The sequence below is a fragment of the Pelobates fuscus genome, chromosome 3, assembly GCF_036172605.1.
Source record: "Pelobates fuscus isolate aPelFus1 chromosome 3, aPelFus1.pri, whole genome shotgun sequence".
Taxonomy (NCBI): domain Eukaryota; kingdom Metazoa; phylum Chordata; class Amphibia; order Anura; family Pelobatidae; genus Pelobates; species Pelobates fuscus.
The window spans coordinates 287,372,535-287,394,494 of record NC_086319.1 but is presented as its reverse complement, the minus strand read 5'-3'; the positions used below and the strand labels follow the sequence as shown (position 1 = coordinate 287,394,494).

The window sequence follows — 21,960 nt, the reverse complement described above, 5'->3', positions numbered from 1 at the left end:
ATTTGGAAGAAGATGGTCTTACCTTGGTGGGAAAGTAGCGACTGAACTTGAACTTCTTCAGTGTCAAGGTCATGGAGTATGTTCCAAAGAAGAGTATAAAGGACATGAGTGCTAGGTCGGGTACATAGTTACATGAATTCCCCAGCAGACTGCCTCCATATTTCAAGCATTCCTTCATGCTTAATTGACTCCAGTCCAGCGCTGTATTATTCATAACATTGTACTTGGAATTCATGTAAGGAGATAATAACCAAAATATTGTTAGAACAGCACTTATCCTCTACCTTAACTGTGCATTACCCAAAGTGATTTAGATCATGTGGTTGATACAAACGCACAGTCAATCAAGTCCATCCTTCAAACAATATACATTTGTTTATGGAATAACATATCCGCTACAGAAGCTCCTGACAGACACCATGTGTGAATTGTTTATAATCACAGTCAAGGCCTTACCTCGTTTGCCTGCGTCCATTAGTGTTGGATAAAATTCCATCCAAATTGTTAAATTGCATTTGTGAGCTGATACATATATTATATGTTTTAAAACAAATTAGAGAAATGAAATGAGTTACAAGTCTCATGTTTTTTTTTCTGTTTTGCAATGATAATGAATACCAAACAGACTGATAAAAATAGTTTATAACAAAATGATAAAAAGAGCTCAGGAGGATCAAGGACATATATAAAGAGTGAACCATAGGCACCAGTCATGGTGTTTTCAACAGAAACCTGGCTGGAAACGGCAACCTTAAAAAGTGTCATATTTGTAGAATGTGCTTAGGTAGATGATTTAATTCTCCTTCTCTCCTCTGGCTAAGTCTCTGCCACCCTAATCCTATTATACTCAGGTTGCTCATCAGAGAGGAATATATTAGGAATTTTCTTAGTCCAGGTGTATATTGGACTTTAGCTGTCTTTGGGTACTAAGGGTCTTTCGTGTCTCTTTTCCTTTTACCTTAACTTGTACTTAACTTAAATGATGTGATTGTTTGTGAGAGACCATTGTAGAGCGCTGTGGACTCTATATTAACTTTCTATAAATAATGCGCATTCATAAAGGAACACTATAGTGTTAGGAATACAAACAGGTATTCCTATCACTAAAGTGCCTGAGTGGCTGTTTAGGTGACCGCCCTCCTCTCTGTGCAGTAAAAAGGTATTTCAACTTATCTTTTCTCCACTGTCTCGCTGTGACTGGCCCCACCTCCATGGCTCAATCTTGATGATCTCAGCCAATTCAATGCTTACCTCATAGAGATGCATTGAATCAATGTATCTGTATGGAGGAGCGTAGAGATGCTAAATGTATGTGCTGCACACTGTGCCGCACTGGGATCAAAAGCACATCTAGTGACTGCCACTAGAGGAGTTACTAGGCAGCAATGCAAGCACTGCCTTTTCTGCTGGAACATCCTGTAGACCGCAGAACCACTTAATTAAGCTGTAGTGGTTCTGGTGAGTATAGAGTCCCTGTAAGAATGACAAAATTACTGACATTTTTGATTTTTGTTCACCTAGTAGGGAAAAGAATACAAAGCCACCACTGATGGAATAACTGAATGGCCCACAGACTGACTTAATTGTCACTGGCTACTTGCTGTTTAGCATCCTTGCCCCCACTTATGGTGGTGGGGAATAGGTCAGGTATAAGCAGCCACTGGCTGCTCGCTGCGATAAAAAAACCTAGTGATTGGGCAGCTGTACAATCCCCAATGCCTACACGGTAAGGGCTAATATATGAAATAAAATATATAAATATAAAATAAATATAGGTACTTTATTTTTAAATAAATACAAAATAAAACAACGAGGGGCTGACATAGTGCCTACCATGGGCATGGTGTGTGGGACGTCACAATAATTTAATAATGGCAGGTATACAGATGACTGTCAATCCTCGGCCCCCACCCATGGCCTTGGATGAGGGCTATTAGAAAGAACGGAGGGGATATCCGAACGTCCCCCCTGCACCCACCCATGGTCGTCATCTGCCATTATAATTAAACCTCTCACCTGCCATCCATGTGTAGGGACTCCCCGCTGGTATTATAATTACCAGGATTTTATGTAGGGATATAATATTTACATTAACTGGCATAATATATTATATAATTACTAGGAAATTAGGATGTCCCTGCCCCTAATAATATCTCGTCTGAACTAAGTGTGCAAAATTAATTTAACCTTATGGTTTGAGAGTAGGAAGTGGTGGGGAGCACTGCTTCCATTTTTAACCCTCACTCGCGGTCAATGAGTGAAAAGTTAAATATGAAATGGATTGATCTAATTTTCGTTTGCAACAAAAATATGCAAAAAAATTCAGATGAATTCTGATTAACTGAACCAAACCATGGGCAAAATTCGGTTTGTCTGAAACATTTTTATTCTTCAGACGAACTTAATTTTTAATCTGTGCACAATCCTACTTGCTATTGATGGAAACATACTGTGTCATATCATTAGATTAAATGTATCCATATTACTAAGTGTGATTGGGTCTTTCCATTTTGGTAGCGTGCACAATATGTGCACTGCTTGGTAGCAGGGATTTCAAATCGGTTTTGCAGGATACATTTTCTATAGCCATCTCCCGTGTTATGCGAAGCTTGGTCACACTCCCGGATCAGTGGATTTAACATAAGAGCAGCAGTATATACACAGTCCATAGTTTCACAGGCCTGGATGATGCAAGACTAAATACGTATCTCTATGTATAAAGTATGAGTGTAATCTATTAACAGAGATGCATGTTCAGAATTCTGTGTGTCCATAGAGTAGCACTTTGGGATCAAGGTCATTCATTCAGACAGACAGACTAAACAGTCAGCTGTGTCAGATATCTGTTCAGCCATGAAACCAGAATATATCAAGTTATCTCCCTCTCAATATTCTTGCTGCAACTAGCCTTAGGGGAATACGTAATAATGGGAAATTAAACATTTTAGAAGAGGCTAGGAAATAGGAATTATATGATTCAATACCTTTCTAATTTGCGTGCGCATGTGCATTAAGTTCCCCCATCGCTGTGACGTTGTAGGAGGAGGCAGTTTGGCACTGATCAGATGAGTGAAAGAAAGGGTTTTTAACACTTTCATGACAGGGGGTTGGTTTGTGCAGAGGCAGAGGGACACTATAGTGTAAATAAAACTGTTTTGTTTTCCATACACTATAGTGTTCCTTTAAAGCTTATCTTACTTAGATAATGTCTCCAGTTTGGCCATTCTGAACTTCAATTTAAAAATCAGTTTGAATTCTCACTTTAGTGAATAACCATGTTATTGTAAAGTATACATTTAAGAGATAAATATGAAGAAGCAATGGCTCCACTTGGAACTAAAGGAGTTTGTGAACTACTTCTCTATTATTATTATTATTATTATTATTGCCATTTATATAGTGCCAACAGATTCCGTAGCGCTTTACAATATTATGAACTATTTCTTGTGTTGGATGGGCACATGGGAATTGTAGTTCACAAACTGCTTTGCCAAGCTTAGCCATTATAGGGCTCAACCATTCTATGAGAGCACAGCTCTTCCTCAGTGAATGAAAGCCAAGCTAATTAATTACTTACCAAAGAACTGTTAGTGTTGTTTGGTGCAAATGAAGCTGAATCATTGAATAAAGTCAAGTTCACTGCGAAAACAGAAATGTTTGCATTAAAAATCTCATTGTTACAGAAAACACAGTGAAATCTATGATTTTTTTATTTACCTTTTTTATTTTTGTATGGAACAGTTACTTATAATTACTGTCACAAGATTGCCATTTTATACAGAAAAGTAAAAAACTTGGTACCCTTGTGGGATTGCCATATTTAAGTCTACCAAATTAGAGAACTGTTTAGTAGATGGCTCCTTCTTGCTATCCTTATGGCATCCCCACATAAGGATTATGGAGCAATCTACTAAGAAGCTGAAAGACCAAAATTACAAAAAGCATTTCCTTTTTGTAACTTTGGTATTTTAGCCAACTTTACTAAAACTATGTAAAACATACTTAGTATTACTAAATAGGGGCCCTCTTACCCCCCACCATGACTTGAGTAGGAGCATGTCTACTAAAGTGGCTGATCACAGATGAACTAGTGACTATGCAGCTACTGGTGAGGCACCTAATAAACGCAGAACGCAGGTGGGGTGAAGATGGATAATTTTTTAATCAGGATTTTCTTTTCTGCTTGGTTTTTTTTGCAGTCATTTTTTTATTTTAATAGTTTGACGCAACCTTATAGATTTTTATTTGGCCTTTGGGGCTTAAAAAACGAAGATGGAAGAAAAAAGAAGACATCTAATGGTAAGTATGATTTTTCTTATTTTACTGATATTTAGTTTATTGACCCCCTTCACTATTATTAGGGTGAGGAGGGGGTTGACTATGAGCTTGGGGACCCTTCGTCACCGGGAAACGGGAATATTTTTTATTATAAGCCCCCACCTTTGACAATTGGTGGAAGATGGGTGGGGTCCATATTCCTTATTTCACCCCCCTTATCATTTAAGGCCTCCACCCACCATCGATGTGTGGTGGCTTTTGGGACACTGTGTCCCCCCGTTATTACTTATAGATCTTATAGATCCACTTATACATCTGTTGTCAATGGCAGGGCAAATGGGAGCTATTGAATAAACAGGGGAACCTAGTGCCCCCAGTTAATTTATTAGGTGCCCCTTTGCCATGTACCAATTTATTGCATTAGCTATTGCTGGCCAGTCTCTAGTGTTTTTTTAGGACATCGAGCAGCCACTGGCAGATAGATGTAAAAATGTATGTAATCACCCTGAAAACTGAATGTTGTTACCAAACTTATGTACCTTCTGATGAATTTAATTTAATTAACTTAGTTTAGTATAACAGACATTACGTTACCCTCTAATATTGAGGGACCAGTTGTTCATGCTGAGCTGGCCATTGGGCAAATGACCATTGAGCCACAGTTGCCATGGGCTGAGGTTGGCAGGAGCTGTTAAAATATATCTCCGCTAGGGGCGTGTCCTGGCTCGTGGAGAGAGCATCTGCATGTTTGAGTAGCTCCGTGCTACCCAGGCCTAATTGACGATCTAAAGTGACCAAAAGGGGACCTAAAGAGCCATAACATGTCCCAGACCAAGCACAGGTGTCCGACCGAAAGGAGAGAGAGAGGTCTAATTTCTTTGGGGTGAAGGCAACCTACAGAAAAACACAAACTAGCCTCAACAACACCCAAGATGGCAGAGGTGAAGAACTGCAGCTTTCACAAGACAACGCCGCCGGAGACTTACCGATCACGCAGCAAATTCTACAAAACATGCTGGATGCCCTGTTGGACAGGCTCCAGCAATCGCTCCACAGCTCCATCAAGGACTTGCGCTCCGATATTCAGGAGTTGAGCGCCAGAACTTCCACCATGGAGGACAAGATGGCGGAGCAAACAGAGGCCCACAATGACCTTGTAGCGGCAGTGGGAGGCCTTAAAGCACTAATGCGAGAATATGAGGTGAAGATGGCTGGCATGGGGGACAGGGGCCGGCAGAACAACATCAGGATCCGAGGTATAGCCGAAGCGGTAGGACAGGCAGACCTTCATGCCTACATAAGTGCACTACTCAAATCACTAGTGCCAAAAATACCCCAAGACATGCTGCCACTAGACATGCTACACAGAGTGCCTAAGCCAAAAATTTTAACGCCAGCAGTTCTCAGAGATGTCTTGGTATGTTTACACTACTACTGTAATGGATCCTGCTATCCGTGCAGCGCTGATCCCTGTAGTGTCTCCCGAAATCCAAGCTGAAGTAGGATAAAGTAGTGATTACAGCTCCCAATCCCCCAAACATGAGTCGAGACTTCATGAAGGGGTAAAACGATCTGGTTTATTGATGGCCAAACTCAGCCCTTTTATGATGGTCTCCCAGCAAGGGAACTCCCACATGGGACCTTGTGGAAGACTGTGACAAAATATACAGAACCAATCAGTGTACAGTACAATTATTAAACACACCCACAGTAACAGTGCAACCCCTCCTCTCTATCCTGGAGATAATTAACTTAAGTGGTTGAAAAGAACATAATTATCTCCAGGTAGAGAAAAACATGTCCTTTTTATATTTTAACAAAACAGTATTAAAATCCATAACTTATATTTAGCCGAACGTAGTCTCCATGTTCCACATACCCCCAGATAGCTTGGATCTGAGCGCATAATATAGACGAATAGCGCTCAGATCCCACGAACACAGTTCTCAATATCGTTGAGTAAAGTTTTAGTTTACCTGTTGTTTGAGAGATTGAATCCGAAAAGAGTTCCATAACTGCAGCTACCTGGGGTCGGTCTATTTTGTATAGAAGGAAAGTCCCGAACGGTAAAGTGGTTAACGTGTTCGGGAGTTATTAGCCGTATGAATGGGGACTTGGTACGCATCAGCGGTGTGCGGCTGAATAAGTGTCCGAAAATAGTTCCAGAGGATTGATGCCTTTCTACCGCTGAGCGTTCAACGACTTTAAAATAGCGACCGCCACGTGTTCGTCAAACGAATGAGGACCACCATGCCTTTCATCAATTATCTTGCGGTTAACCGCATGGTCTGGGTGGTAAATGGGCTGCACACGACCTCAGTGGGAGGTCGGGTGGTTCGGTACTTTGTTCGGTTCTTTGAAACTGCACGACATGTACAAAGACATTCAGGTATTTGCGGACATTTCTACATTTACACTGAAGGGGCGGACCACGCACCGATTACGCTAACGCTTAAAGATAAATTTAAACAATCACACAGGAGCTCGTGGAGAATCAATGACTCGCTCCTTAAAGATACACACTTTACTAAAGAATTAGATCACGCAATTCACACTTATTTTAAAAAAAATTTACCCCAGACCTCCAACACAACACAATCTGGCAGGCCCATAAGGTGGTAATTCGAGGCCTACTAATTCGTAGCGCATCCTTTATTAAAAAAAGATCCCAAGCTTAACTGCTGAAGTACCAAGCACCATTGTATGACCTAACTACACAAAACCAACTCTCTCCAAACGAGAATCTGAAAGCCCAAAATATCGAAACCACCAAACATTTGCAACAAATTGCGATAGATAAGGTAGGATACCATTTGAAACAAATGAAAGCTAGGTATTATATGCAAGGCAAAAGGGCGGGCAAACTCCTTGCTCAGAGATTACAAGAGAAAAGGGCAAATAAAAAAATAGCTTACCTTGTGACCCCACGGGGAAAATAACTAAAAATATATAGCATGTGTGCTCCACAAATAATTAGAGGAAACAAACGTTCCTATAAAAGATATATACCTTTAATAAAAAATTAAAAATAATTACCCTCGATATTTTAATTAACTCTTAGGTGGAACATATAACACACTAAATAAACAATGTATCCAATTCTAACATTGGTTCATAACATATACTTCCCAAAAACTGCAACAGTTTCAATTAATACAGAAACAGCATGTAGCAGTCCAAAAGGAAAGTAGATGTGAACACATAGGGGGTTGAGAAAATAAATGTTGCAAACCTAGGTGAGAAACCCTTTATAGCATTACATGTAGATTGTATAAAAACTGTAGGTAATGTAAAATACTGGATAAATACCCCTAACTAAGAGAAAAATATCAAATAAATATACAAAAACAACAATAATATTTGTATTGAAAAATATAAAAAAAATAATAAAAATATTTGAAAAATCCAAAAGTTCAAAAGGTAACAGCTGATATAACAAATGTAAAAGTACCTGACCTGGGGCGTGGCTTGGATGCCGACCAGGATGGACGCTTAAGCTTCGAGCTCCGCTCCACCGGTCCCAACAAAGCCCTTTTAATACGCTAACACTGCTCCTAATGGGAAGGAATCGCAGGGGGGACCCTCCGAGAACCCCAAGGGGAACCCAAACACAACAACCGGTGGGCCCGATGGACGATTTCGTTCACTCTCCAGCAGACTCACACAAGGAAACCGGAGGCCCCAAAATGGCGTCTGCCTCCTCCATGCCAGGAGCGCCGTCTACCTCCACTCTGGACGGGGTCATGGATGAAATCCGCGCCCTAGCAGCAAACATGGTCACCAAAGCAGACCTGCTGATACAGACCACGACCATCCAGGACGCCCTGCGAGCTGAAATGGCCGGCATTAGAACGGAAGTAACGGCGCAAGGTACCCGCGTGCAAGGCCTGGAGCGTTCCCATGAGGCCATTAACGCTAGACTGACTGCCACAGATACAGCAGTGGCCCGTCAAGGCACTATGCTCCTACAACTGCGGAGAACGACGGAGGATCTGGACAACCGCGGACGCCGCTGCAATATACGGGTACGCGGCCTGCCAGAAGCAGAAGGCGAGGAACTAGTTGAGGCCGAGCTGACGGCCCTGTTCCGCCTGATTTTGCCCGACACTAACACCATGGAGATCAGGTATGACAGGGCACATAGAGCACTCAGACCCCGCTCCTTAGAAGACAGCCCAAGGGACATCATCTGCTGCTTACACTCATTTGCCGTCAAGGATGCCATCATGAAAGCGGCCAGATCCCAACGCACTTGGGAATACAAGGGGGCTCATGTATCTTTATTCAATGATCTGTCCCCAATGACCCTGGAGGCTAGAAGAGCACTAAGACCCATCACCACACTCCTTAGAGAACACAACATTGCGTACAAATGGGGCTTCCCATTCGCCCTCATGGCGAAACACCAAAATGGGTGGATAGCCATTCACTGGCCGGAAGAGATCCCCAAATTCCTAGAGGACCTCGGCCTACCACACGTGACTGTACCGGACTGGGTGTTGGGTCCGCTGGAGGCGGGCCCGAGACCACCACGAGCGTCACGTCGACGCAGGCGTCGGTCCCCACTGGAACTACCCCACCACCGCCGAGAAGAAAGAGGGGGACAAGACTAATGACAACCAGCGATAACGTTGTCCCACCGGGTAGTTCCCGCCCCACGCACCCTGGAACTACCCCTACCCCGTAATGTCACAAGGCCCACTAACCCAGAACTGCACACCTCACTGATGTCTACACGGAGCTGTAACACGACACTGGACTACCGTTGCCAAGTGTTCTGACTTGCCCGAATCCCGCCACAAGAACGCGGCTGGTGCCCCCGGCTAGGTGCTGGAAATCCCGTCTCCATGGAACTGTGGACTTGCCTAGCTCTGACCCCATCTCACATGTTGCACTGATGACCTCGCTTTTCATGCCCCTCTGCGGCCCCGGACACCCAAATCCTCATCCAAAAGCATATGCAAGGGCCCAAGGGTTCAACCATGTTGGGGTGGGAGGGGTTGGGGGGAATAGGGGTTCATGGACTGCCTGGTCCCTGTTCAGATGTCATCACTATTACCCTCCTCTCCACCGTTGACACATGGGACGCTGCTACGCATGAAGCAACATTGAACACTGTTGCTTTGACAGTTCTATGGGACATTTTCAGCAGCTGGACCCAGAGACTATCCGCAACTGCTAAGTATCCACAAATACCATATTATCATATACATGTTTTGCTAATATGTCTCTTTATATGTCTATTTGCTCGTCATATCTAATGTTGTTGTTATACACCTCCTACTCTCTGAATGGGGATGTCAGACTGGGTACAGAACTGGACACCAGGACAATTAACACTGGTTTAAAGTCAGTGGGGCACAGACAACTTGATCAATACTATAGATACTGCAGGGAGCGACCTGAGTGCAGTAGGTTTCACGGGACGGACACCTGGAATCCGCTCATGTACAACCCCTAGCGAGACTCACATATATCTTGGGACTAGGATAAAACACTAGCAAACCACAGCTAACCCACACCCTTAGCTCCCATATAGACAATGGGCTACACTCACTACTGGCGCACAACACTGGGCGGGCTACAGGGACAAAGGCTACAGGGGTCGACCCAGGGGGTGGGGAACTGGAATAACTGCCTGTAGGGTAGCTTCTACGGATGGGGCGGGAAAGGGATGCTACCGGTTGTTATTATTGCTGTTGTTATTGCTGCTATTGTAACTGCGTATACTCATGATGTTTGAAATGCTATGACGTTGTTTGATTCCCCCTAAGGTGACCTTACCCACGACTACACACTAGGGCAGGGTACTGGACGGAGCGTATAGAACTGGAACCAGACTTATCTATAACACCCAGATCACACAATTCCTGGACGGAAATCCAACCACTGCTCTACACTACCACTGGCGCAAAATCCCCAGAGGAGTTCCAGGTTTTTCACCCACCGATCTGGCCATCGGAGGGACGCCTGGCCACTCCTGCTGCGGCGCAAGTGACTCTCCTCTTACGGGAGATCGCGGGGTACCCTCACCCCCGCTGGGGACGCTCCCCTGAGGGCGAGCACATCTGACTCGCCCTTATTTTATTTTATCCCACCCTAATCTTTCCCTTATTCTCCCCCCCCTCTCCACTACAACCCATTGCGCACATCCCCCACCCCCCCCCCCATATACACCCGCACATACTTACTTTCACCCACAATATCCCTGGTGGCGGCTGCACACGTCCTAGCCAAGCAAAGATAACTAGCAGAGACACTCCCACGAGAGTCGGCCTCACACCGAGACCCGAGGGACCCCTATCCCCCTAACTATACTCAGGACTAAACTAGACACATAAGACGGTACGCCTCATAGTCACATTCCTGACATTACTAACTGCCATTGCTTTCCCGACTGCCCGTCTCACCCGAACCCTCCATTTGAGTACCGAGCAAGGGGCCACGAGGGCGCTATGGCATACAGCCGTGCACCCCTGTCCGTCATGACCATCAACTGCAGAGGGCTAAATATACCGGAACGCCGCTCCCACCTTTTACGATCCCTGCGACAAAAACACATTTCGATAGCAATGTTGCAGGAAACCCACTTCAAGGAGAACGCGGCCCCCAAACTTAGGAGCCCCCACTACCCGGTGAGCTATTGTAACAACCACCCATCGGCTCGCCGTGCGGGGGTAGCGATCCTACTAGCTGCGAACCTGGGCTTTCAGGAGTTGGATAGAATGGCTGACGAAAACGGTCGCTACCTCTTTCTGAAAGGTACAATAGCCGACAGGCTATACACCCTTGCAACCATATATGCCCCCAACTCGAAACAATCACAATTCCTACGTGGGACACTGGACAAGCTCCACGGTTTCTCAGAAGGGGCGCTGATAGTGGGTGGAGATTTTAATGCTCCCCTAGATCCTCTCATGGACTCTTCTACTGGCCACAGTTGCCTATCCCAGGCCCGCATCAGGACCATCCGCAAATCTTTGGACAAATTGACATTAGTAGACTGCTGGAGAGCGACCCACCCCTCCGTCAAAGACTATACACACTATTCGGTGATACACAACCGATACTCCCGAATAGACTACGTATTCGTCAAACAAGACGGACTCTCTCGTCTACAGTCGGCCAACATAGAACCGGCCTCATGGTCGGACCATGGTTCGGTCCTGGTGGAACTGGAATCCCCACTATTTAAGCCAGCAACTTGGACGTGGCGTCTGAACGAATCCCTACTCCAAGACGTCGGAGTGAGAGGGGAAGTCTCACGGGCCTTGGAATCTTATTTCACCGAAAACGGGACGGATGAGATGTCCCCGGTAACGGTGTGGGAAGCTCATAAGAGCGTGATTCGGGGTACTCTAATCAGTATCGCAACGCGAAAACGGAAAGACCTGACCAACGCGATGGCAGAAGCGTACAAATCCATCACACGCCTAGAAATGCAACATAAACACTCCCAGCTATCCGCGACCTACGATGCACTGACAGAAGCCAGGCAACATTTACTGACCCTACTCACACAAAGATACCACCGATCACTTCAGAGATCTAAATCATTCTTCTATACCCACGCGAATAAAGGTGGAAAGCTCCTCGCACACCTTTTGAAAGGAGACACACCCCGCACCCAGGTGAGAAAGTTACGGCTAGCAAACGGCAACACATCCCCGTACCCGGAGGAAATAGCGAATGAATTCCGGGAGTACTACAATGCTCTTTATAACCTCCGCACCTCGGAGAGTCCGACACGCAGACAAGAATCATCGACACTCGCCAGAGCATACTTGGAGAGTAACGTACGAAAACGGCTGAACCCTGAGGCAGCGACCACACTAGACGAGCCAATTACTACAGAAGACCTGGCTGCAGCACTGAAGAGCACGAAAGCCGGACGAGCACCTGGTCCGGATGGATTCTCCACGGGGTACTATAAACACTTCGCCGAGATACTCCTGCCCTGGCTAATGAAGGCGGTTAACAAAGTCGCAGACAGAGGCAGCTTCGGTACGGAATCCCTGACGGCGACAATCACAGTCCTGCTTAAACCCGGCAAAGACCCGGAACAATGCGGCAGCTATCGTCCGATTTCCCTACTGAATGTAGACACCAAACTCCTGACGAAAGTACTGGCGACCAGACTCCAAAGGACACTACCGAGCCTGGTCCACGCGGACCAAACGGGGTTCATCCCAGGCCGGGAAGCACGAGACAGCACGCTACGACTATTTTCCATTCAACACCATGCACGGAAACATCAGAAGCAGCTCCTTCTGCTGTCTACGGACGCCGAGAAGGCATTTGACCGGGTCAACTGGGACTACATGTTCCATACACTACGATATTTGGGCTTCGGTCAGAGGACTATGACATGGATCACGGCTTTATACAGTAAGCCGAGAGTGGCAGTTAGGGTCAATGGAGCGCTGACGGCTAGTTTTGGTGTCGCAAATGGGACCAGACAGGGCTGCCCCCTGTCGCCGCTTCTGTTTGCACTCGCATTGGAACCACTCCTGCAGGCGATTCGGGACTGTCCAGACATCCACGGCTACACCTGGCAGGGCACGGAACATAAGGTGGCCGCCTACGCGGACGACCTTTTGTTCTTTATCTCACAACCTCGAATCACACTGCCGTGTGTACTCTCGGAGATGGACAGGTTCGGCCGAATATCGGGGTTCAAACTCAATCTGGCGAAATGTGAAACGCTCAACATCACCATTCCCACGGCGGAATACTCATCTCTCAGTTCACTATTCCCATTCCGGTGGTGCACAGAAGAGATGAGATACCTGGGCATCTGGGTCACCACGGACCACCGGGACATATACCCGCGCAATTTTACGAAACTACTGTCGAGCATTGAAAACGACTTACAGAAATGGTCCCACCCATACATCTCGTGGCACGGCAGGATAGCGGTCCTTAAAATGAATATCCTGCCAAGGATCCTATACCTGTTCCAGACTATACCGATAGCCCTACCGGCCAAATTCTTTTCGTCCCTAAAATCTGCGGTCATCAAGTATGTATGGAGGGGGGAGAGGTCCAGGATACGCCACGACATTCTATGCAGGCCTAGACACAGGGGGGGCTTAGCACTTCCCGACTTCAGAAAATATCACCAAGCAGCTACGTTACAGAGGATCCTGGAGTGGCATGAAACTGAGACGACCAAACAATGGGTGCTCCTGGATCGAGAAGGCAGGGACACCAACCTGAAAGCGGCAATCTGGAAGAGGCAAACAACGAGAACCAACAGGAATGTAGATAGCGACCCAATCACACAAACCCTCCTCACATGGGAAACCCTCAGGGAGGCGACACAAATATCCCCTACCCCCAGCCCCTTGTTACCAATCGCTCATAACTCCGACATAGGGGGCGGACTGCCGCCAAATGCCTGGTCTTTCATGGGCGAAGCAGACTACATCCCAATCTACAAAGCCACTAGGAACGGCAGTCTGAGATCCTTGGACTCCTTATTAGACACACGGCCGCGCTCACATATGGCAGTCTTCCGATACATGCAGCTAAAGCACTACTATGACGCAATCCCACACAGAGATAAGCTCCACAGAGACCTAACCTGGTACGAGAAGTTGTGCTCTCAGGGCACCCCATTGGAAAATGCTATTTCGAAACTCTACCAACATCTACTAACCAGCCCCGAACTGGAAACTAACACCTTTAAACGACACTGGGAACAAGCCATGAATAAGACCTTTACACCAACACAATGGGACAAGGCCTTGATATGGCAGCATAAAAGCTCCTCTAGTTCCCACTACCAGGAGGTAAATTATAAATTACTCTCCATGTGGTACCGCACACCGGTGTTACTACACAGGATTTTTCACACTACACCACCAATGTGCTGGAGATGCCAAGAGGATAGGGGTACCATGCAACACCTATGGTGGGATTGTGGACAGATTGTTCCCTACTGGAACCGAACTAAATCCGACATTCAACTAATCCTGGGAGATAACCTTGACTGGTCGGAAGAATTAGCCTTATTACACATCTCCTCCCAACCAGTATCTGCCTACAAGAAGTCTATTCTACGCCACTTACTCAACGCAGCCAAATCGCTCATACCGGTATACTGGAAGAAAACAAGCATTCCCACAAGGGAAGAATGGATCCGCAGAGTCGAGGATATCAGATCAGCCGAAGCTCTAAAGGCGGAATTGACGGGCAGGGAGACACAATTTGCTGAGGCCTGGTCACCGTGGTACACCTACCGGGCACGACCATAGGAGGGATTCGGGACGCAGACGGGCCGTGGGACAGTTACACGTCCACAACACCCACGATACACACAATACAGCCCGAGACCACTATATCACACCCACTCAAGCAGACTGAGACGCTAACATACCACATACATGACACGAACGACCGAGAGACAGACACGCCCCTACCGACTGGACGAGCACTTGAGCCAATACCCCTTACAATAACCTTCCTAGACCTCATTTAACCACGACCACAGGAAGACCCCTAGAGAAATAGCCCACACCCTCGCAGGGAACACAACGAGGGGCACCTCGCACGGACACCACTGGGGAACCTACACCCCCGATGGGACAACTTTGCGACAAGGCCTTGGGACATGTGCAGCCGCTCTGAGGTTCCACAACATACACACACTAGACTTCCACACCACCTCTCCCCGAAACGCCATGAACAAGTTAGGTCCAAGATCACACCGTACCAAGCATTAACAGGCATACCTCCCCACTCTTCACCCCCGTCATGCCACAACACAACCACAGAAACAGTCAGTACTTCCACTTGGATGCAGACCACCCTTCCTGGCCATATAACCACTACCGAACTAGATCGAGTAGTAGGCCCCCTGCACTTCTCCACCTATGCCCACCTCTGGGGGGGAAACGCAAACGTCCTAAGTGCGAAGCCAATACATAATAGAATGTAGCAAGATAGGAGGATACTGATCACACAACACCCTCGATCCACACGGACCACCCCCCCCCCCCCACTACTTCCACTATCCTAATACAAACACCTAACAACACCCCATCAAAACCCGCCTCCCCCACATGATCTCTAGGTAGATCACCCCTCCCTTTTAGAACTAACCTGCACGACATACCTTCACAGACGACGGTCTGGGAACCCAATGTGACCAATGAACACCACCTGTTTAATACCTATGGCCGTTATTATGCCCACCTCACCCTAAAACATCCGGACGCTCCTGGCCTCAAAACATGCTGATGCTCAGACCCTTTGAGCTATGACTATAATACAGGAACAATTCTCGCAATATTATTGATACATAACGATGCTATAAAATCAAACCTTGTTTACACCTGTACGCACCTATGTTATCTGTAAAACTGTTAACCTACTACATGTTTCTTGAGGGCCTGCGTGCCCACCTTTACCCTGCTTTCCTATCAATAAAATCTTGATTTTCAAAAAAAAAAGTACCTGACCTCAGGGGGGCCCCCCCAAAACCGAGGTGACGATCCAAATTATTCAAAAATAGAAACAGCAGTTCTAAGATCAAAATGTGGCGATAAAAAAATGGTTTCCCTTGTTGATGAATGGTAGAAAACATGGGATCTCAATGAAGGCAGTCACACAGGCAGTAAACCATAGATATACTTGATGAATATCAGCACGCCAGACAATCAATATAAATAAATAGCAGAGTAGAAAGGTACTGCGTCTATGCACGTTTCGTCCTGTTCACAGGAGTTTCTCAAGACCTTTTTTTTACCCCAGGGGGAGACAAGATAATAGCCCCCAAAGACATTAGCAATCAGTTAGTCAAATATTATGCAGCGCTGTATAACCTCAAAGATGATACACACATGACGCAACCCCAGGAAGCCAAAATCAATGCATAGTCAGACTCAATATCCCTACAGCACCTGACGATATCCCAAGAAACGGAACTAACCTCACCCGTTGAGGACAATGAGGTACTCTAAGCGATTTGGCTGCTTCCGCTAGGGAAGCCACCAGGACCGGATGGCTCCTGAATTGCTACTACCGACAATTTCAACACACGCTGACACCATATCTTATTAAAGCGTTTAATGAGGCAGTGTTAAGACAGGCACTCCCTTCTGAAACACTACTAGCCAATATTTTTACACTCCCGAAGCCAGGCAAGCCACCCACTTACCCACAAAACTTTCGCCCATCTCGCTCCTAAACACAGAAGCGAAACTCTTCGCCAACATTTACGCACTTCGATTAGGACGTATTTTACCACACATAATACATACAGTTCAAGTGTGGTTTGTGAAAGGGAGGCAGGGGGGTGATAATACAAGAAAGGTCCCGGACCTACTACACACAGTCCAGAGACGGAGAGAGGGAGGTGTTACTGTGTCTTTGGATACAGAGAAGGCTTTTGGAGGTTCTTTGAAGCAGTATTACACAAGTTTGGGATACCTGGGGGCTTCATCTTGGCGGTCAGGGCCTTATACAATGGCACCTCCTCTCAGGTCCTAAATACAAGCTTCGCATCCAAACCAATTCACATCACCAATGGCACCCGCCAGGGATTCCCGCATTCGCCCCTACTGTATGTCTTGGCGCTGGAGCTGTTGGTGGAGAAAATAAGGAGCCATAGTGCCATACATGGAGTGCTAGTAGAGGATAGATCACGTTGTTAGGCATTTGTTCGCTTTATATGGGCCAACAAAAAAGTGTGTGTAGCGACCAAAGTACTGCAGGGGACAATTAGAGAAGGTGTACTGGGATTACCAAATCTGAAACTCTATTATAAAGCAGCACTATTGTCTGCTATAGCAGTTACTAATACTGAATCAGAACCCCCCAGTGGATACACATAGAATCTCACTAGGCAGGCAAACAAGGATTGGCACCCCTGTATAGGATACCCAGGGACATACGTCCCCAATACTTCGCTATGCTGCTAACAACAGCCTTGATGTTCAAAATATGGGATGCACTGCGGGGTCCCATGGGAATGACCAAGCCTACTATGACATACACCTCATTAAAAGAAGTTAGTGTGGGGATACTGACCTTTGACTATACCCCATGGGTGAAGGGAGGATGCACATTACTACACCAACTATGGGACAACGATAATATCCTGCCGTTTCCTGATATCCAAACCAAGTTCCAACTACCCAGCCGTATGCTGTTTTCCTATATCCAACTATAGTCCCTTTTATTTAAAGTAAAAGTGAGCACGAAGCCCACTGAGGCGATAGAGACCCTAGAAAATATGTTTAAAAAGATATGTTTATCCAAAAAACCCTGAGGTATCTTCTATCTCAATTGTATACTTTTCTGTTGACTCACACTATAGACAAAGGGGGACTTTAGGGAGGCGTGGCAGAGATAATTGGGAGGGGAGTTGGATGATCTCCATGGGCGAAAGCATTCTCGATCCATAGGAGTAAAACCTCATGTGCATCTCACTTAGAAATTACTTGCAAAATACAGTATAGATGGTACTTGATCCCTGACAGGTTATCCAAGGTGTCCCCAGGGACATCCAACAAATGTTGGAGATGCAATGTGGGAGTGTGGACTATGCACCATATCTGGTGGACGTGTCCTAGTATCAGACCATTCAGGAGTGCAGCAGTCACACTCATTACGAGGGCGTGGAAAAAAACCACAGGCCCCAATGAAAATGGCCCTAGTGAGCCAAATCACAAGGAACTGGGAATATGAGGCCATGGCACATAAACCTATAGCTGTAGTACCCTGTACCCTGGCTGCGAAAGCAAGATAGGAGGTATTCACGGAAGAACACATACTGCTGATGTCACATGAGGGGTAGCAGCACACAAACATACCCGTAGTACAAACCTGGGAACTGAATATACAGTCTCACTGCCAAGAACAACTTAGGCACCAACCACTGATCTAGCAAACAGATAATAGCGCACGTCGAGGGAGAGGGAAGAGAGATATCCATGCGGGATAATCCCCCCTTATTTCCCCCCAAGTTCAAGTATATTGGTTGAAATATGGTACACAAGCAAAGTACACCACCGCAACTGTGCCTCCTATTTATCAAAAATTTTACTTTATAACACAAGGTACAGAGGGACAATGAGAGGCTTGAATAACTGCTGACAGCAGCCCAAGGCCAAACGGAAAATATAGGATGACAGGCAGCAGGCCATGATTAATATAACGGCACGAGAAGATGTGGTGGGACACAAAGCATAAAATATAAGTTAATGTAATAAAATGTGTATGTACTAAGATGTAAACCATATGTATGCATATGCAACCTTTCCCCCATAACCCTCCTTTCTTTTTTCTGTACCCAAAACGCAATAAAAATGTCTAAATTTAAAAAAACGATGGTAACAATCTGACACTTGATGTAAGTGCAGAAGCTTGCAAGAAATTAACACTGTCTGCATCTGGCCATGGTGCAGACCAGATATGCAGCCTGATGGACCACCAGGTATTGGCATGTCCCTTTTCCTTGCAAGGTGACAAGATGGGTAATAATGTTTTGCTTTTAATTTTAAATTAAAAATAGTAACTCAATAAATAAAGCACACACTATGCCCCTAAGTGGGGTCTATGCTGGTGATGGCTATGTTATGGCTATATTTCCAATTATGCCCAGCTAGCCTGAAGGTTAATATTAAAAAATATATATATATAAAAAAAAAAAAGGAACTTGGGTTCCACGCACACAAGTAAAACAATTATCCACACCGAATAAAGTGTCTGGATACTCTGAAATTAAACATTTAATTTATCTGACAGCAAGACAGGATGATCCAATCACATGCAAGCAGAATGATTCTAAGAACCAGATTGTGATAATGACATAGAAAGTCCTACAATCGTAATTTTTCACAAGACCCTGAGCAGCAGAGATTAATTCTGTAACTCTCAAAGACGCATATCATCTCAATTAATTTAATACTAATATAACTTGTATAGAATATAAAAAATAATGCATATGCAGCGAATGAAGTATTTTTACACACTTTAAACGAAACGTTTTCAAGCAGTGAGCTGACTCAGCAGACCCATAATGACATTCATATATACTGGTTTATACTAGTACCATTCTAGCACATACAAACAGTCTGCACACGGTCTAAACAGAAGGTGAGTCAGTGCACTGAGCGAGTCTGTGCAAACACAAATACTTTAAAAAAAAGAATTACACCATTTTTTCTATTAGAAATTACACAATACTACTAATATTATAGAAGTTATATCTAGACCAGTTTTGTACACTATAGTCACACAATTTGTTGGTATTACTTAACTAAATAATAAATGACGTTTACTAAAGAATTATTTTAGACATTACCCTTTTATGCCCTATCTGAATAAGATTAGTTTAGCGAAAATCCTGACAAGCATGGATGCATTCTTAAAGGGACATTATAGTCAGCAGAACAACTACAGCTTAAAGGGACACTATAGTTACCAAAACAACTTTAGCTTAAAGGGACTCTCCAGTGCCAGGAAAACAAATCAGTTTTCCTGGCACTGCAGAATCCTGCAGTGCGCCCCTCCCTCCCATCCCCCATCCCATGTTACTGAAGGGGTTAAAAACCCTTTAGTAACTTACCTGAATCCAGCACCGATGTCCCTCGGCTGCTGGGTCAGGCTCTGCCCACGCTCCTCCCCCGCCGATGTCATTTTTGGTAAATATTTTTTTTAAAGGCTTTTCTTTTGAGACAAAATTTTGTTTTTTGTTTTTATTACATAGTGTGCTGTCTATGAATACTATAATGAAAACAAATTAAATTTTTTATTTTCTAGCTTGGGCAGTGGTTTCCTTCATGTCTATTCATGAGTGATACTGCTGGTGAGTGCTTAAAGGGACTCTCCAGTGCCAGGAAAACATATTAGTTTTCCTGGCACTGCAGGACCCTACAGTTGCTGAAGGGGTTAAAAACTCTTCAGTGACTTACCTGAATCCAGCGTCGATGTCCCTCGGTGCTGGGTCAGGCTCCGCCTGCTCTCCTCCCTAGCTGACTTCAGCCGGCGGGGGAGACCTAATGCGCATGTGCGGCAATGCCCGCACATGCGCATTAGACCTCCCTTTTGGAAAGCATTATTTAATGCTTTCCTATGGGAATTCCGGCGACGCTGGAGGTCCTCGCATAGCGTGAGGACATCCAGCGTCGTTTAAAACACTAAGAACACGTTAGTGCCTCTAGTGGCTGTCTGATAGAGGATAGAGGAGGACTTAACCCTGCAAGGTAATTATTGCAGTTTATAAAAACGGCAATAATTACACTGGCAGGGTTAAGGGTGGTGGGAGTTGGCACCCAGACCACTCCAATGGGCAGAAGTGGTCTTGGTACCTGGACTGTCCCTTTAAGTAGTGGGTTGGCTCCACCAATCAAAACAGAAATACTTTTTTACTTCTAAAAATATCTCAGTTATGTTATAATACTGGCACATATTTTTTTTACTTGTGTGTGCATATATTTGGCCACTAGGGGTATATTCTCTATATATGATTATGGTATGTCGTTGAAACGTTGTTGGTTGGATTACATGGTAACACCCAATATGTAAATAAAGTAGTTTATATGGGCACTATATTAGGTGCAGTTGGTTTCTTTGCTATCTGGTACTTCTTGTTGGTCTAGTAGTGTCCCATGAGACTGGAGCTCCACCAGGTTCCATATAGCCCATCAGTGAAGCATTTCTAATCGATGCCACCAAAACAATCTGTTTTCTAAAGATTATTTTCTGAAATTAAATATTTTATATATTTGGACGCAGTCAGGTTGATACAAACTAAGAATAATGCATCATGCAAGAAGAGTGTTTTTATGGACCATATTGTGATAAAGGCACGGAATGTCCTACAATCTAAAGAGTTTACAAGACCCTGAACAGCAGACATTAATGCTGTAATTCTCAAGGATTCAGATATTGTTGATACGATGACTCACCACAATGACTTTTATAATTATATAACAATTAATAGAAAGAACTAGTACTACATACACAGCGACCAGGGCCGGCGCTACCTGTAAGGCGGACTAGGCAGCCGCCTAGGGCGTCCCTTGGGAAGGGGAGCCGCCAGGGGCGCCGGCCCCCCTCATGCTGCAGCCGCCCGAGCGCTCTGTTGAGAGCCTCAGGCGGCTGCAGCCTTGCCCAGGCTGGTGCGTCCATGAGGGTGCACTGCCCGGGCGCAGCCAGAGGAGAGGGACTGACAGGAGGGAAGCGCTCAGCGCTCCCTCCTGTCACTCCCTCACTGTAGCGTGGCCGAGCCCTGTATGGTCCGCGGGTACAGGGAGCATCTGTCTCCTGTACCCGGCCGGACTAACAGGAAGTGAACACTGAGTGTGCACTTCCTTTTAGTCCGGCCAGGTACAGGAAACAAAAGCTCCCTGTACCCGCGGACCATACAGGGCTCAGCCACGCTACAATAGAGGTAGGGGAGGGTGGGGGGGGAAATGGAAAGGGGGGGGGGATAAATGGAAAGGGGGGGGGGAATAAATGGAAAGGGAGGGGGAAGAATAAATGGAAAGGGAGGGGGGGTAATAAATGGAAAGGGAGGGGGGGTAATAAATGGAAAGGGGGGTAATAAATTGACAGGGAGGGAGGGGGAATAAATGGATGGGGGGTAATGGACAGGGAGGGGGGGTAATAAATTGACAGGGGGGATAAATTGACAGGCAGGGGGGGAATAAATTGACAGGAAGGGAGGGG

The 21,960-nt window shown here is 45.5% G+C and overlaps 1 protein-coding gene across 1 annotated transcript in view; it reads right to left on the bottom strand.

Annotated features, from left to right (window-relative positions):
* The window catches only part of SLC4A5 (solute carrier family 4 member 5), a 139,694-nt gene that overhangs the window by 19,872 nt on the left and 97,862 nt on the right, over window positions 1-21,960 (bottom strand). Inside the window, exons 17-18 of the mRNA XM_063448669.1 lie at window positions 3,578-3,639; window positions 23-223 (exon numbers count right to left, since the gene is read on the bottom strand). Of these exons, the coding sequence (XP_063304739.1) occupies window positions 23-223; window positions 3,578-3,639 (263 nt within the window). The remainder of the gene's footprint in view (window positions 1-22; window positions 224-3,577; window positions 3,640-21,960) is intronic.